The sequence below is a fragment of the Prunus avium genome, chromosome 2 (genome assembly GCF_965620075.1).
Source record: "Prunus avium chromosome 2, drPruAviu1.hap1.1, whole genome shotgun sequence".
Lineage (NCBI taxonomy): Eukaryota > Viridiplantae > Streptophyta > Magnoliopsida > Rosales > Rosaceae > Prunus > Prunus avium.
The window spans coordinates 1,487,931-1,504,694 of NC_142285.1; the positions used below are offsets into that span (position 1 = coordinate 1,487,931).

At 35.3% G+C, this 16,764-nt stretch overlaps 2 protein-coding genes and 1 pseudogene across 3 annotated transcripts; 1 reads left to right on the plus strand and 2 right to left on the minus strand.

Moving 5' to 3' along the window:
• The first annotated feature begins 3,740 nt into the window (after positions 1-3,740).
• On the plus strand, positions 3,741-5,047 carry LOC148296222 (exopolygalacturonase pseudogene; annotated as a pseudogene).
• A 1,130-nt stretch (positions 5,048-6,177) lies between these two features.
• LOC148296223 (zinc finger BED domain-containing protein RICESLEEPER 1-like) lies at positions 6,178-7,352 on the minus strand. The gene is made up of 2 exons (XM_088248055.1): positions 6,318-7,352; positions 6,178-6,227 (listed from the first exon to the last, which is right to left on the minus strand). Exons 1-2 carry the CDS (start codon positions 7,315-7,317, stop codon positions 6,178-6,180), a joined length of 1,050 nt encoding a protein of 349 aa, XP_088104181.1. The 5' UTR covers positions 7,318-7,352.
• Positions 7,353-11,878: 4,526 nt separating this feature from the next.
• LOC110763599 (uncharacterized) lies at positions 11,879-16,301 on the minus strand. Of its 2 annotated transcripts, XR_015833401.1 has the most exons (4): positions 16,148-16,301; positions 12,721-12,895; positions 12,265-12,416; positions 11,879-12,139 (listed from the first exon to the last, which is right to left on the minus strand). XR_015833401.1 is itself a non-coding variant. In XM_088247781.1 (3 exons), exons 2-3 carry the CDS (start codon positions 12,870-12,872, stop codon positions 12,076-12,078), a joined length of 216 nt encoding a protein of 71 aa, XP_088103907.1. In that variant the 5' UTR covers positions 12,873-12,895; positions 16,148-16,301; the 3' UTR covers positions 11,879-12,075. The 2 variants fall into 2 exon arrangements, 1 of the variants encoding a protein (XP_088103907.1); XM_088247781.1 differs by lacking the exon at positions 12,265-12,416.
• Between the last annotated feature and the right edge of the window lie 463 nt (positions 16,302-16,764).

Sequence of the window (16,764 nt, forward strand, 5' to 3'; positions counted from 1 at the left end):
TCGGGGTAGTGTTTAGGGTTTCGGGATACAGGATTCAGGATTCAGAGTGTGTTTAGGGTTTCGGGGTGTGTTTAGGGTTTCGGGATTCAGGATTCAGAGTTTCAGGATTCAGGGTTTCGGGATTCAGGATTCAGGATTCAGGGATTCAGGATACGAGGATACGGGTTCGTGGTTCAAGGAATTCGATACGAGGGATTCGGGTTTTGAGAAATTCAATACGAGGATTTAGAGACAACCTATGATCGATTGCTCTGATACCATGCTAAAATATGAATACAGGTTTTCAATATGTTCAGATACTTTATTCTTCTCCATAATGAGGTATATATATGGGTTTACAGAGTGCTTTACAAGGAATAAGATACAATCAGGGATTAGGAAAGTATCTCCTAATTATACACAGATTTGTCAACTAAAATGGAATGGGAAAGTAAATCCCTTAATTAATCAAGGAAATAATTCTCCTTGATTAATTAGGAGACTCACGTCAACAATTTCCATATTGTTTTCCTTCTCTGATGAGTCTTCTTTGTAATTTGCAAGAATTGAAGATAAAAGAAACTTAAGAGGTACAAATTTTTTAGTGGATTGGGAGACCAGGTAATTGGTCGGGTTACTATGTCGAGAGTGAAGGTGCCCATGGATTGTCTAACTTGTTGGATAAATGTTTCCTAAGTCCTTAGAAATCATTTTACAAAGGGTTTAAATTTATTTTTAAAAAATTGAAGATAAAATAAATAGGAAAATAAAACAGGGGGTGGAAACAGCAGCACTCTTTACATATCCAATTCTAACGAGTATACGTACTCTCTTGTCAAACCAAAAAAAAAATACGTACTCTCTTGTTGTCTTGTTGCCTAGAGGAAATCAAAATAGGTTACAAAAAATAGTAACTTTCATATTTCTCTAATTGCCGAGTTGTTTCGTTTTGTGGAAGGACACAGAGTCAAAAACACATTATGAACTACGATTATTCCAACGGTTCCTTACTCGCTTTCCCCAAAACCGGCTTAAAATGGATTTTCAACAAACCCAATTATCTTGAAGTTTTTTTGCGTCAAGTTCTAGATTTGTTTCAAATTTTAAATACGTGGGCATTTGTGCGAAGATTCTAGGAATTGATTCACTGGCTAGATTCGACTTTGCGCCTTCCAAACTGCGAATGTCAACTCATGAGCCTTAGTATTTGTTATAGGGAAATTGGCGGCTATGTCCCATGCTCCAATAATTTATTCAAGTTTGCCCTCTTTTTGAAACACATTCAAAAATACCCTCTATAAAAAGTCTCTATTAGCTGAAAATGTACCGTTGCTCGCTAAAAACCCCATTCCCATTCCCTTCTTCTTTTTCTTCTTCTTCTCTTCTCTGGTGTCGCTCTCTTGCTCTCTCTTTGGCTAAAATTTTCTCTTCTCTACTGTTGCTCGTTTTCTTCTTCTTCTTCTTCTTCTTCTTCTTCTTCACTTCAATCATCTTAACCTAAGATCAAGTCACTGGTTTGTAAATCCTATTTCCCCCAAAAAATCATATACCTTTTTGCAGGTCAGATGAAAGCCCAATTCATCAAATCATTAAATAAGGCTAAGATAGTACTTAATTGAAAATATTAAACTAAATAAACTAATTTTGTATGAAATAAAATAAAAAACAAAGTCCACAAAATAATTTAAAATAATTTATTACAATTTATTAAGTAATTTTTTAAATTAGTAAAATATTTACATACTATTTATACACTAAATAAATAATAATTAAAGTAATTGAAAAATGGTAATATATTACTTAATTACAAAAAAGAAAACCATTTTATGCCGTATAGCCGGGCGGCTATACTCTTTAAATATTAATATATTTCAACAGTATCGCCGCACGGCTATACTATTAAAATATTCGAACATATTAAACAAAATAAGCTACTGTTGTACAAAATAAAATAAAAAACAAAATCCACAAAATAATATAAAATAATTAATTACAATTTAGTAAGTGAGTTTTGAAATTAGTAAAATATTTCAATACTAATTATTCACTAAATAAATAATAATTAAAGTAATTTAAAAAGGGTAAGATATTACTTAATTACAAAAAAGAAAACCATTTTACGTAGTATAGCCGGGCGGCTATACTCTTGACATACATTCGAATATTTAAATAGTATACCACTTTAAAAATATTCGAATATATAGGGTTATTCGCTGCAATGGTCCCTCAACTATACCCATATTTACAGTTTGGTCACTCAATTCAATTATTAGTTGTAGAGGTCACTTAATTAGGTGTTTTGTTGCACCGTTAGTCCTACCGTCAAGTTTCTCTAAAGGTAGGGACTAATGGTGCAACACAACACCTAATTGAGTGATCAAAATGTAACTCCGAGTATAGTTGAGGGATCATTGCTACAAATAATCTTAACTGAAACGTCACATTTGCCCATCAATAATCTAAGAGATGCTTGCCACGTCATCATTTTAAACAGAAAAAGTAACAGACTTGACGGTAGGACTTACGGTGCAACAAAACACATAATTGAGTGACCTTTGCAACTAATATTTGAGTTGAGTGACTAAAGTGTAACTTGAGGTATAGTTGAGGGACCATTGCTGCGAATAACCCGAATATATAACAAGTATAGCCGAGCGGCTATACCCTTTAAATATTAATTTATTTTAAAAGTATACTACTTGTTTAGAATGGCGCCCGCATGATAATAACGTGCAGATGTCCAGATGAGAGAATAAATGTATATATATTCAGATTGTCTGATAATCTTCAATTAATACAGTGGAAGGATCAAAATCAAGCTGGCATACTAATCCCAGCTTCAATTGGCCAAGCATGGGGAGAAAGAATGCCCTCTTGTTGGCATCGGATTGGTTGTAGGCCAAGAAAAGTACATAGATTAGAAACTAATGCATTATCTGGACAACGATGAATTAGTGAATGTATGTTTTAACACAAGCAATTTATTTGCAAATTAAATATATTAGAATTTTATAGCTCAGAACATGTGAAGGTATCTGACCGAAGAAAAAAGACCGGTACACTCACCACAAAATCAAAAGAAATCAAAGAACACAACAATTTATCTTTAGTACTTTCTACTTCTTTAACCCAACAGTGGTAGCACAGGCAAGAGCTTTCATCATGCGAGTAATGGTGGGCTTGACATTAGAACATTGAGAGGTAAGGGGGCCTTTGTTTCCATTTCCATTGTAGGTGAGATCAATGTCACCGGGGGATAGTAAGCAAAACCTCTGGATTATAGGAAAAATAAAAAGAATATGGTCAAAAATAGATGAACTAACCACCACAATGGTGCAAATGGATTATTTTAAGTAAATGAATTAAAGTTGTTAAGATGAGGCACTTTCTAGTTGGATGATATTAGAAAAAGTATATATATAGATGGGCCAATAGTTTAGGCATGGTCTTTTCCTGTCTGGAGTATACATATATTGCGGGGTGTTGAGGAGGACATCAATACTACATACAGCTTAGCACGTTCTAGATAGAGATTTGGTGATGAATATTCTTAAGGCTAAACAGCTTACTAATTATAGGATATAAAGCTGAACTAGAATGCAACTTCGTATAAAAATAGTTAGTGATTGGTTGGATGGTTTGATGGTGTTGAGCCTTCCCAATCGGACTATAAATTGGCCTCAACTCAAAATGGAGTTGCATCATCCTTCCAAAGGAAAAAAAAACAGAGAATAAAATAACAAAGTGGAAGGAAAATCAAGATGGCTCTGAAATTAAGTTTCTTGGCAATGCTTTTGTTCTTATTGTTAGCATCTATAGCTAAAGCTCATGCTAGTGTGTTTGACGTGACAAGTGCAACATACGGTGCAACGCCTGGCTCTGATGTCAGTAATGCCTTGGCCAAGGCTTGGAGTGATGCATGTGCATCGCCATCAGCGAGTAAAGTTGTTGTTCCGAGGGGGACATACAAGTTAAAAGAAGCAAATTTCAGAGGCCCCTGTAAGGCTCCTATTGAGATGCAAGTTCAAGGCACATTGCAAGCTCCAGCAGACGCTGGCCAACTCACAAGACCGGATACTTGGGTTGGTTTTCAGTACATTGACATGCTCACCTTATCAGGTGGTGGGACTTTTGATGGCCAAGGAGCACTTGCTTGGAGTCAAAATGACTGCCGTGAAAAAACAAATTGCAAACCTATTCCCGTTAATCTACGGTTTGAATTCCTCACAAATTCCAAAGTTCAGGACATAACTTCACTTAACAGAAAAAATTTCCACATGCATGTTTTCCAGTGCAACCATACTACATTTCAACATCTTACCATCACAGCACCTGACGAGAGCAGAAACACAGATGGAATCCATATCGGGGCCTCCACTGGTATCAACATTACTCATGCAAAGATTGGAACTGGGGATGACTGTGTTTCTATTGGTGATGACTCCCACCAAATCATAGTGACTGATGTTACTTGTGGGCCAGGCCATGGAATAAGCATTGGGAGCCTTGGAAGATACAAGGAAGAAAAGGATGTGACCGGGATCATAGTTAAGAACTGCACCCTGACTAATACGCAGAACGGTGTGAGAATCAAAACATGGCCAGATTCTCCTTCGCCTAGCACTGCCTCAGATATACACTATGAGGATATTATCATGGTTAATGTCAGTAACCCTATCCTCATAGACCAATTGTACTGCCCATATACTCAGTGTGACCAAAAGCCTCCGTCAAAAGTTAAGATCAGCAATGTTAGCTTCAAGAACATTAAGGGCTCATCTTTCACTCCACTTGCAGTCAAGCTTGTATGTACCAGGGGCATACCGTGTGAGAATGTGGAGTTGACTGACATTGATCTCACCTACGGTGGAGACCGAGGCCCTCTTACCTCTCTGTGTTCTAATGTCAAACCCACAATTACTGGCGTGATAAAGGCTCTTGGTTGTGCTACGTCGTCCTTGGCACCTCTTCCTTTATCCAAGAAGTAGAAAGTACTAATTAATGTTCTCTATACATTAATTGATGTGTTCTACTTTGCTTTTGTGCTACATGTTCTCTCCTTTGTATCAAGATAAATAAATAAACAACACACTTTTCATCAATGCCAACAGGATTTAAAGCCCTCTTATAGCATTGTTGACTTGTTTGATCCCAATTTTCATCACTGAAAACTTCCCTTGTGAATTTGGCAGTAACACCGCATGATATTTCTCTGTCTTATATGAAAAAGAACCAATACATCTTTCCCGCCCAAATTTTGTCGGGACTATTGAAGTGGAAAGGGATGCACAATATATTATTACTGCTCTTGAGAAAGATGGGGAGGATTTGCGTGTGTGGAAGGTCACCTTTTTGAAGAAGCTAAGTGCCTCACGCTTTCTTTCTCTCTAGTGAGATGGCGATATGGCTCCATAGAATGTAATAAGGTGGGTCACTGCTAGGCGTGGGCACGGTCCGGATTGGTTCGGTTTTACTCTCAAACCACAGCTGAACCAATAAGAAAATAACGGTCCGGTTTGGTTCGGATTAGCCTAAAACCATAATGAAAACCGAACCAATCCAAACCACTTGTAATCGGTTTGGTTCGGATTGGTTCGGCCGGTTTGTGCCTAACACAAAACCAAGCATTTTTCAACCTGCTCTTACATTATAATGCTAACATTTCACCATTATATCATTCCATTCCATCAAAGGCTAACACAACAATATTCCATTAATCAAAAGCTATCCAATTTCTAGCATGCATCTAAGTTCACAATTTCCATCAAAACAAACATTCTAAAGTTCATAAGAAATGAATACAAGATGATAAAACTAAGAAATGAAAGGATGCCCAAAATACAAGTTCATAATTTCCATTTTATCAAAACCTGTCCAGTTTCCAGTATGCTTCTAAGTTCACAATATCCATCAAAACAAACATTCTAAAGTTCATAAGAAATGAATACATGATAAAACTAAGAAATGAAAAGCTGCCCAAAATTAGTTCATAATGAAAGGCTGCCCAGTTTCCAGTTTCCAGCATCAATTTCCAGTTTCTAGTTTCCAGTTTCCAGCATCAATTTCCAGTTTCCAGCATGTCCCCCATACTGCACATAAAAGAGTTTCAATCAACACAAATTTTAGGATACAAGATTAACCAAATAAGAAATGAATAAGAAAATTACCATAACTACAAGGTTGTGCATCAATAGAGAATCAATCAGTGAAAATGTGCACAGGTGCATTAGCATTTGATCTCCGCATTTCTATATAAGAAATATACATAATGATATATTTAGCTTCAACACAATAAAACTCACACATTATAAGCAATGAATCGAGACAAATAGATATACCTGACTCAATGGTTTCATAAAACTCCATCTCCTCAATGGTGGGCTCAACTTTTAAAGAAATTGAAGTGGACTTCAACCAATTTTGTGTACAAATTAAAGCCTCAACCATAGTAGGACTCAAGGAACTACGAAATGAGTTAATTGTTCTCCCTCCCGTGCTAAAAGTAGATTCTGAAGCAACCGTAGAGACTGGAATTGCAAGCACATCTCTTGCAATGGCTGCTAAAACTGGATATTTAGAAGCATTCACTCTCCACCAATTTAAAATATCAAACTGTTCAATATCTTGTTCTGCAGCATCTGACAAATATCTATCTATCTCATGAGATAAAACCACTGCCTCTTTATCTTCTTGTCTCTTTTTCCACTTTTCCTTCATAGCCTTTTTCCTATCACCTCCAAAGCTTGAGGAGCTAGAACTATCAGTCACTATAACGCTGCCAATACTTGAGGATGTAGTAGAACTACTAAAACTTTGATTCGGTTTACTAACGAAACCTGCCTCGTACAGCCCATAAAGTTTAAACAAAAGATCTCTCACACCAGCTGTCTTCTCGGCCACATAAGCATCATTTTCCACATACAAATCAGCAATATGCATTGATAAATTGTCCAATTTATACCTAGGATCAATCACAACAGCTATCAACAAGAATTGGTTCACACTATCAAGTGATCCCCAATACTTGTCATATTTCAATTTCATATTTTGAGCCATGTCAGATAGAAGAGGATTGCCTACTACACTCAATTCAGCCAATTCACAATCAATGGCAAATAAGTCATGAAAAGTAGTATGGGCTGTGGCATGCAAAGTGGCACTACATCTCAAAGTAAAGTCATAAAAACTTTTTAGAAACTTGACAAAGACAACAGCATTTGCCCAATCCTCCTCAACTGGTGGAGTATTCCCTCTACCAAAATAGCTTTTAAAATGTCCATCCTCATCTTCCAACCTTTTAAAAGCCTTTTTAAATTTCAAAGCAGCCTCTAACATCATGTAGGTGGAATTCCACCTAGTTGGCACATCCAAGACAACCAAGCGTTTACAATTAATCTTATCTTTTTCAATGCAAGATTTAAAAGTTTCTAATCTTTGGGGGGAAGATCTTACATACATGACAGCATCACGAATACTCTTAACAGAATTATGTAACTCTTTCAAACCATCGGTTACAATGAGATTTACAATATGAGCACAAACTCAGAAGAAAAATAATCAAATAATCAATTATTTCAAAATATACTGAACTGATAAGAAAAATCCAAACTCAGAAGACTCAAAAACTCACCTAAAGATGAATCTTTTCCAGGCCACTTGGCACAATCTTCTTCGCACCAGAAGGAAGCTTGATCCTGTTAAGAACACGTAAACAGACATAATCAGTTAGTCCCTCACCAAGTAAATGAAAAACAAAGCAGCAAATACCATCCATCATTTGGGCAAACACAATTAACATAAAACCTTACAATCATCAATGTATACCATTTCCAAGTAAAAGACGTTGAGAAAGAAAACATAGAAGTTAATTATAAAATAAATTGAAAAGCACATTCAGTAACAGATGTCAATGTATACCATTTCCAAGTAAAAGACGTTGAGAAAGAAAACATATTAGTTAATGACAAAATAAATTGAAAAGCACATTCAGTAACAGATGTCAAAAATCGAATGATCACATTGGACTAGTACTTTCTCAACCTCTATTTTTCCTTATTTCAACAATCTTCTGAACAATAACATAAACCAATCATAATCTCCATCACAAAAAGCACATTGATTCATCTAAAATGAAACGTTGAGACCCAATCCATCTAAAATTCAAAATCCGATCTTACAACTACATTGATTCATATCCACACCACTATGACTAGCCACCACAAGCATAACTCAAAATGCCAGCCAAATCAACAAAACCCAAGAAACAAACACCAGATACTGTCCCTTAATCTCAGACTGTAAGTATGAATATACCCAAGTGGGATTTTCAATAAAAATGTCATCTTTCATGCTTCATTATTGAAAAACAAGCTATATTTCATCAAAGAAAATATAATTACACTTCCGCAATACCAAAGAAATTAATCAAACGAAAACAAAACGATTGGAGAGAGAGATACCTGGAGGTATCGTTATCAGGGTTGTGGCTGATAACAACAGCGTAGTCACCAGAAGCCCTAGCAAGGGTGTGCGACGATGGTGGCTTCTCAGATTCTCTAAGGTTCAAATGGGGGTTGTGTGAGGCTGCGTAAGGAAGAAGGGTTTGGCTGCGATGGATGAGATCTCTGAATGAGAATAAGTCCGAAAATAAGTGGTTTGAAGTCCACTTCAGTGCGGCTGGGTGTACAATAATACTTCTGCTTAGCCACTCAATTATTGACACATGTAAATTAATATATATATATATATAATTAATTAATATTTACACGGTTCGGTTCGGATTAGCACAGTTTTTCAAAGTTTAAAACTGAAGCTGAACCAAACCACTCCGGTTTGGTTCGGATTTTAAAACTGTTGACTTTTTTAAAGTCAAAACCAAACCAAACCGGAAAATACGGTTTGGTTCGGCCGGTTTGATCGGATCGGCCGGATTGATGCCCACCCCTAGTCACTGCCTTGCTAGTCATGCCTTGTTGTTAGATCAAGAATCTTTTGGTTAGAGGAAGAGCCTCCGTGACTTACTTCCTTGTTATTGGATAATACTCCAAGTTTATCAAATTAATGAAATCTTTCATAATTTTAAATAAATAAATAAATAATAGGAGGGTGAAACTAGAAAACAATTTTTAGAGGGACCAAGAGTGTAAATAGCTTAGTTTGGGGGCCATTACATGTAAATCCTTTACAAATTCTTCCATGAAATGCTAGAAATGTCTTTAAATTTACGAAGAACTAAATGTAGGCTTGTTTATTGCTATTTTTTGGACGTTTGAATGAAATTCAAAGACTTTTGTCCCACATTGGTAGAAAGAAGAAAAGGCGGAGTCTTTATAAGTTTGGGAGTAATTGGAAGTTGGGCCAAGTAAAAGCCAATTGGACTTCAAATATTTAATTATAAAAAAGATGGGCCTTGGGTTCTAGAAAAATTTAAGTAAGACACCCAAACGAAAATAACTAATTTAATTTTTTGTTTTTGCACAGCAAAATTAAATCAGTAACATATTTAAATATTCACTAAAGAAATAATAATTAATACATAATTACTAATTAAAGTAATTCAAAAAGGCTAAGATATTACTTAATTACATATATTAAATTTAAAAAGTTGGCCAAAAAACAAAAGTAAAGAAACTAATTTTATATTTTTAAAATTAAAAACAAAAACAAAAAACCTCTCCCGACGAAATTCCGTCAGCAGATGTAACTTTCATCGGGAGAGGTCTAATTCGACAAATATTTGCCGACATAAACTTGTGCCGACGAAACTTCATCAAGAGAGGTCTTTTCTTAGCTTGCTATTTACAGGGTATAGCCGCACAGCTATACTTTTAAATTATTCTATTTTTATACAGCCGTACGGCTGTTATATTTTTAGGGCTCATTTGGTACACCGTATTAGACTCTGGATAGGAGTAAATAGTCTATATCAGGTGTTTGATGTCAACTTGTATTATTTAATTACCCGACTATTTTATACGGGTTGGGCTGTTAATACTCTCCTTACCTGACTAACTAATACAACTCACACACCCCGGTTTAGATAATACACGCTTAATTATACGGCTAGGAAAAAAGAACACGCGTTCTACGGAAAAAATCAGACTCTCTTTTCATCTTCTTCTCTGCTATCTTCTCCATAGGTTATTTTCTTCACTCTTCTCCAGGTATCCATCTCTCACTATATCTCTTTTTCATACTCTCTTCAATATGCTTCTTCTCTAATCTTTATATATTTCAATTTTTTATTACATTTTTGTGGAAATTAGGTTATGAATTTTTCTTTTTTGACAATTTTTTTTAAACGAATGTTTTCTTTGTATGTGATATAGTGATTCGATCCCCTTAATTTGTACAATTTCATGATAGTTTTCGGAGTTGGGAAGTTGATGTTTCTCAATTTGCAAAGGCTTGTGGATATGCCGAAGGAGAAGACACATTTGCCTGCTGTGCTACAATCTCTGGGGTGTATAGCTCAGACTGCAATGCCAGTTTTTGAAACAAGAGAGAGAAATTGAAGAGTTTATAATAGAAAATATTCTAAAATGTGATAATGTATGCCTTTCAAACTCGCTGCAACTGCACTTTGTGATATATTTTTGATTTTATGACAAGATGACAATTTGTTTTCGTGCATATACTTTTTAGAAATCAGGTGATAGTAAAAATGCGTCGTGGGATGACAAAAGCGAGCTTTGTTTGCTAAAGGTTGGTCAATTTGGAGAGATGTTTGTTTTTGTTTACCATATGGAATCTGGGTTTATTTTATTTTATTTTTCAGTTTCGATCCTCACCAAGGAATTAAAAAGAGTGTATAGTCGTTCGGCTATACTTTTAAAATATTCTATTTTGAAGTATAGCCGCGCGGCTATACCGTTAAAATATTATATTTAATATTTAAATAGTATGCCATACTATTTAGTGAAGAATTGGTATTTTAATTACATTATTTATTTAGTGAAGAATTAGTATTTAAATATTTAATTAATTTCATAAAAATTACTTGATAAATACTAATTAATTATATTTAATTATCTTAAATAATTTTGTGGAATTTAAAATTATTTTTAAAATAGTTTCAATTATTTAAAAATTCTAGAAAATTATTTTAGTATTTTAAAAATCGAATTTTAGTCTCCAAACTCTAAATCCAAGTCTCGAACCAAAAACCGTAGCTTTCGAACTTATCCGAACTTGTTCCAAAACCGTTCGCAAGCCTCAAACTCTAACTGTAAATCTACTGTATGGCACTTAGGACTCGATTAGGCTTGGATAATCACGCAACTCGAGTTAGGGCTTTACGATTTAGGTTTCACTCTCCATCTTGGGTTAGTATGACGTAATCAAACCTAAACTAGACATGTCTCCGTGAATTTTGTCGGGATAAACCTAGCCCGACTAACTTTAACGGGATAGACGGGAACTTTAATGAGATAAACCTATCCCGACGAACTTTGACGGGATAGACCTATCCCGCCGAATATGTGTTGCCTGTCACCCCCCTTTATTCCTTCACAGGCAGAGCCACTGTGTCAAAACGACCGGTCACTTTGCCCAAACGACCGGTCGTTTTATCCTTCTTTACCGAACATTAAGCCTCTGTGTAAAAATGACCGGCCGCCAGTGAAAAATAATCGGTCATCTCCACACTGCCAAAATCATTAGAAGTAAGTTGAACAGTTTTTTGAGATTTTGTCCACTCCGGACCCGCATTCAATGCTGAAATTTAGGAAAAAGCTTGGCAGGCCTTCTATCTTGTGGACTGGACATGACAGAAAGGCTTTTATAGAAAAGCTTGGTAAGGCTTCTATGGTATACCAAAATCTCTTCACAACAGCTGAGGTAACTATGCGTATGACTAGTTACAAAAATACAGAGCTGATATAAAAAGGGGTACCTGGGATTAACAAACTACAGTTTTCTCATTAATTACTAGCTAATTATCTGTAAATCTAAAGACTGAAAACAAGATATGAACAGAAAATCTAGGCATTGATCAAAGACTTATTCCTAAAGAAACGCCATCACACATTTTATATTAAAGAAAAGGAACGGATAGCCAACGGTTGTGAACAACCGAGGATGTGCATCATATTGACACTAGTGCTTGTCCTCCTTGGGGATCTCCTTCGGTGAAACTTTTGATTCCAGTTCCTTGGTGATTCTGAAAGAAAATCCATTAAGTAAAATTAATGTCTCTTGAAATGCAAGAGAAAACAGAGGAAATTGTTGCCATGATAATAAACATGAAATTTCATATCACAATTCATCGAGTCCTCAAGATCGTACTTAGGTGGTATCTTTGGCAATAATCCATGTCCAAGTTTGGCTGGACAACTTTTTAGAACTCTACACCATCATTTGATAACAAATCAATCTCGATCTATTTTAAAGACCATGGACACAAATGCCAGAACCAAAAGAACGAGTCTAGGGCAAAGCTGAAAAGCAAGAACAAAAGAAAATAAGCATGGAATGAGTACCATCTTAAAGATGCCCTTTAAAAGAAAACTATGATTCATGACAACAGCATAAATTCTCATCTAATCTGAATATAAAGCATATCAAGTGTTGCATTCTGCGGAGAATCACAATTAGCACAGTAAAGCTGAACCATTTTCATGAAACATTTGAATTAGAATGAACTACCAAAAATTTTACAAAATGGTGTCCCTCAAACATATCTACAATTTCAGAGTGAAATTTTTTTTATAGAAGAAAACGAAAATATGATAAGAGGATTACTTGGGGGCATTGGCAGAGTCTTCTTCAAGCCACTTACGGATATGTTTGACATTGCGCCTGAAGATGGTAGCCGATTGCTTCACATCACTCCTCAGCAGAAGAACCACCGCACTTACACCAGCAACAGTCAGTATGAAGTTTGTCAAAGCCATACTTCTTGTGTTTCTTACAAAACCTACTTCCAATACAATGACAGAAATGATTTAGAATGCACTCCATTAAATGTAGTTCAAAAAATTAAAACCCAAGTCTTAGCTAACTAAGCCAATAAGGATGAATGATTCATTGAGTATCAGGAATATCACTATCCTTTTTGTACCAAGAAAACTCTGTTAAAAACGATAACAAAAATATATTATTTGTAAACAGCTAATGAAATAAAACCCAACTGAGGATTGGTTAAAATCAAGGTCCAGACTTCATGGTTAACATTTGTTTTCTATTCAAGCAACTTCAAATCTTCAAAGAAACAAGATAAAGGACTAAATCCTATCAAATTACACAAACCCATCTAAAAAAACAAAAGAAAAGTGCACTCTAAGACAAACTGAAAAGTAAATAGCCTCTCAACTATGTAAACATGGAACCCATAGCCCCTATCTCAACTGGTTCAGTGCAAAAATGGAAGACATGCTGACCAACTATTATTATTATTATTTGATGAAACCCTTTACTTGAACCAAATCACATGAAACGACAACAAATCAGCACTAAAATCTAAAATTAATTCAGAAACTTAGGGCCCCTTGCCAGGATTGGATTGGATTAGATTGGATTTCATTGGATTGCATTGGATTGGAGTAGATAACACTAATCCAATCCCATGTTTGGTGTTAAACAGGATTATGTGGTTCGATCAAGTTAAAATATGCTATTTTGAGATTTATTTTTAATAAAATTGAATTAAACTATATTTTTTACGTCAAAATTAACAATTATGCAAGAACAAAAGTAAAAGCAACAAATATTCCAATAAAATAAATATAAAAAGGTATTTTCTAATAAAATCAAAATTCATAAAATTATAAATTCCAAAAATATCAAATACACATAATTAACCTAATCATTAACAACCCGTATTTTCCCTCCATTCATTAAATATTCAAATACACAGGTTCTGGTGCTTTTAGTAGGTGGCCTTGTAACCTACACACTCCATTTAAAACCGAATTGAACTATCTTCTAATAGTCTCTTCTGAACGTTCGAACATATCTTGCATTGGACGATTCTTTACATCGTGAGCAAGTATATGTAGAAAGATACACACTTGCTTCTCCACAGGCACCAATCCATCATTTTTCAACCTCCCATGACTATGAAGTAAATTACACAGCACACCAAATGTCCTCCTATCCATTCGGACACATTCACATTGTATGTCACTTGAATTTATGAATCTATGCAATCTAATACACTCAAACGAGTGTCATGCCTAACTGATGCGTGATTACTAAGAACTTTTCTTTTCTTCCGATATCTATGTATACAAACACACAAATGTAACAAAACCATTGTGCCCATCACAATTTTTTTGTAGATGCAGTTGCCTTGCCAATACAAATAACACAACTCTTCTTCTATGCATATCTAATCATCATATATGAAACAAAATTAAAAAACTTGTACATATATCCAAGGTTAAGCCAAGCAATATAACACAATGAACCAATTCCTAAATTTCTAAATTGACATGAACCAATTCCCGTGTTTGGATAAAAAAACATAGAAATTTAGAAATTCCGTGTGCGAAAAAACATGGAATTTGGAGATCATAAATCCCAACTTTAAATTCTATCTAAAAGTCGTCATTTCTAAAATCCCAAGAGATTGAGTTTTTAAAAAAGACAACTTTACAAATAAAGGTTAAATTCCGTGTTTTAAATCTGTCACCCAAACAAGAAACGTTACAAATTCTAGAACATTAATTTCCGTCATTTTAAAATCCGTCATTTATGAAATCCTTTGTACTTTTAAATTTCCTCATCCAAACGCACTGTAAGATTCCATTCAATGCACATGATGACATTAGTTCTATACTGTCTATGAACTCAATTAATCTATGGTTGTAAAACTAGATTGCACTCGCATTAAGTACACTCCCCCATTGGCTTACAATTAGACAAAAGAAAAATAAAACTATGCAATTAATCATGCATAATGTGGGAGAAATTCTCAAGGAAAATGCATATATAGCAAAAAAATTCACATAAATTAAAGCAAAACTCAGAGGCTAAAGTATATGAACCATCATCATCATCATCCAAAGAAGCATTTATGTTAAGCGAAACAGGGCAGTGCAGTCCTCGTGCATAATAAGACAATTCAAAAGAGAAGATCATATCTGTAAATTGCTGGCATAAACATAAATAAATACAGTACACTTCCAAAGCTACATATGTGCTGACTCCCAAGTGCTAAAAGCTACGCTAATATTGGCTACTTAACTTGGTTGGTAATTAAACAAGGTGCAATATGGTGGAGCTGGTATAGTACTAAACAAACAAACGATACTCTATTTTGTAAAGGAGTTTAGTTTAGATTATATATATATATATATATATATATATATATATATATATATATATATATATATATATATATATAATCTAAACTAAACAAAACTCCACCTAAAAGATTCCACAATACATTCTGTATTGTCAGTTGGAATGAACTCTTATGAGAACAATTCTAATAGTATGGATTAGCAACCAAAACAGAGGGGCTTTGCTGATTTATTGAAATAAGAATTCAAGAATTCTGACATCTTAAAGAGCTAGAACAACCATTTCTATCTGCTAGTTCTAAAAAGATAACAATATTATTAGTATTACTGGTTTTCATCCAAGGCTTCAAATTATTTATCAGTCTTCAATATTTTTTTTCCAGCAAAGCATGCAACTGTTTTGAATTTGAAGGCTTCTGTTGAGATAGGTGTGGAGTCTCTCAACTTTTTGCCATTATGCTGGAGTGAAGTGGTTAAAGCAATAGGATTAATTGGTTGGTTTATTTTCTCTTTAAAATGCAGGAAACTGCACCGACTCTAAATGCAGAGGAGCTTTTCGACTACATTTTGAACACTCATCCAAACAATAATACTCATTACAGAAACTAACAAATGCTTGGCAATAGATTAGACAAAAACTTAGCCACAAGCATCAAAAAATCTATACAAAAACTCACATCGAATCTAAACAAAAACGAAAGATCTTGAGAGAACATCAACATCATCAACTCATCAGTCAAAAATACAATGAAAACTAACAAAACTCATGGAGAAACAACGAAACCTAACAAACCTATTTGATAAAAAATTTCACTTCCAATGTTAAATCCTGAGAAAACAAGAATTACAGAAAGGAAACAAACAAATAGAGCTTGGGTTCCTGAAAAACCTTGGACATGTCAACGAGAGAGACAGCGAGTTACCTGGGCGGAGACCACTGGAGAAGGCTGAAGAAACGACAGAGGTCGAGCTCAGTTGAAGCTCTGAGCGAACGAGTCAGAGCAATTCCACCAACAACACCCAGCCCTGGCAGGACAGGGCCCGAGCCCAAAAACCAGCTTCCAGCGGGCTTGTGAAGCCCGGGCAGGCCATGGGTCCCACGAGACTGGGTCAGCAGCCCACAGGGGAAATCAGCCCAAAGGCTGCTGACATCAGCGCGGTAATTCAAAAAAAATTTAACGCTGGCACGTGTAACACACGCGTCAACGTTAAAAAAATTTCGTATTACCGCGTGCTGGCGTCGACCAACGGTAACTTGCCATGTGGCGCATTCTGGTTGCTCCGATGCTTCTTTTTTTTCAAATCCATCGGCTGGGCTTTTTTGGGCAAAAAAAATGTGAAAAAAGTTCAGAATTTTTTTAATTGTTTAGGTATTTTAAAAAAACAAAAAATGAATAGTATTTGCCCTTTGCCATGGCAACGGGTGGAAACACACATTGCTTTTTGTAAGGACAACCACTATTCATATGAATAGTATCTGCCCTAGGCCCCCCTTGCCCTTTGCCATGGCAAATGGGTGGAATTGCTCTCAAGCGTGCGA

Excerpts from the sequence above, each read along its gene's own strand:
- LOC148296223 (XM_088248055.1), bottom strand. The coding sequence starts at position 7,317 with ATGATGTTAGAGGCTGCTTTGAAATTTAAAAAGGCTTTTAAAAGGTTG. Across the intron at positions 6,228-6,317 it reads TTATGAAACCATTGAGTCAG|AAATGCGGAGATCAAATGCT; the intron begins GTATATCTATTT and ends TTTCTTATATAG.
- LOC110763599 (XM_088247781.1), bottom strand. The coding sequence starts at position 12,872 with ATGGCTTTGACAAACTTCATACTGACTGTTGCTGGTGTAAGTGCGGTG. Across the intron at positions 12,140-12,720 it reads GACTCTGCCAATGCCCCCAA|AATCACCAAGGAACTGGAAT; the intron begins GTAATCCTCTTA and ends ATTTTCTTTCAG.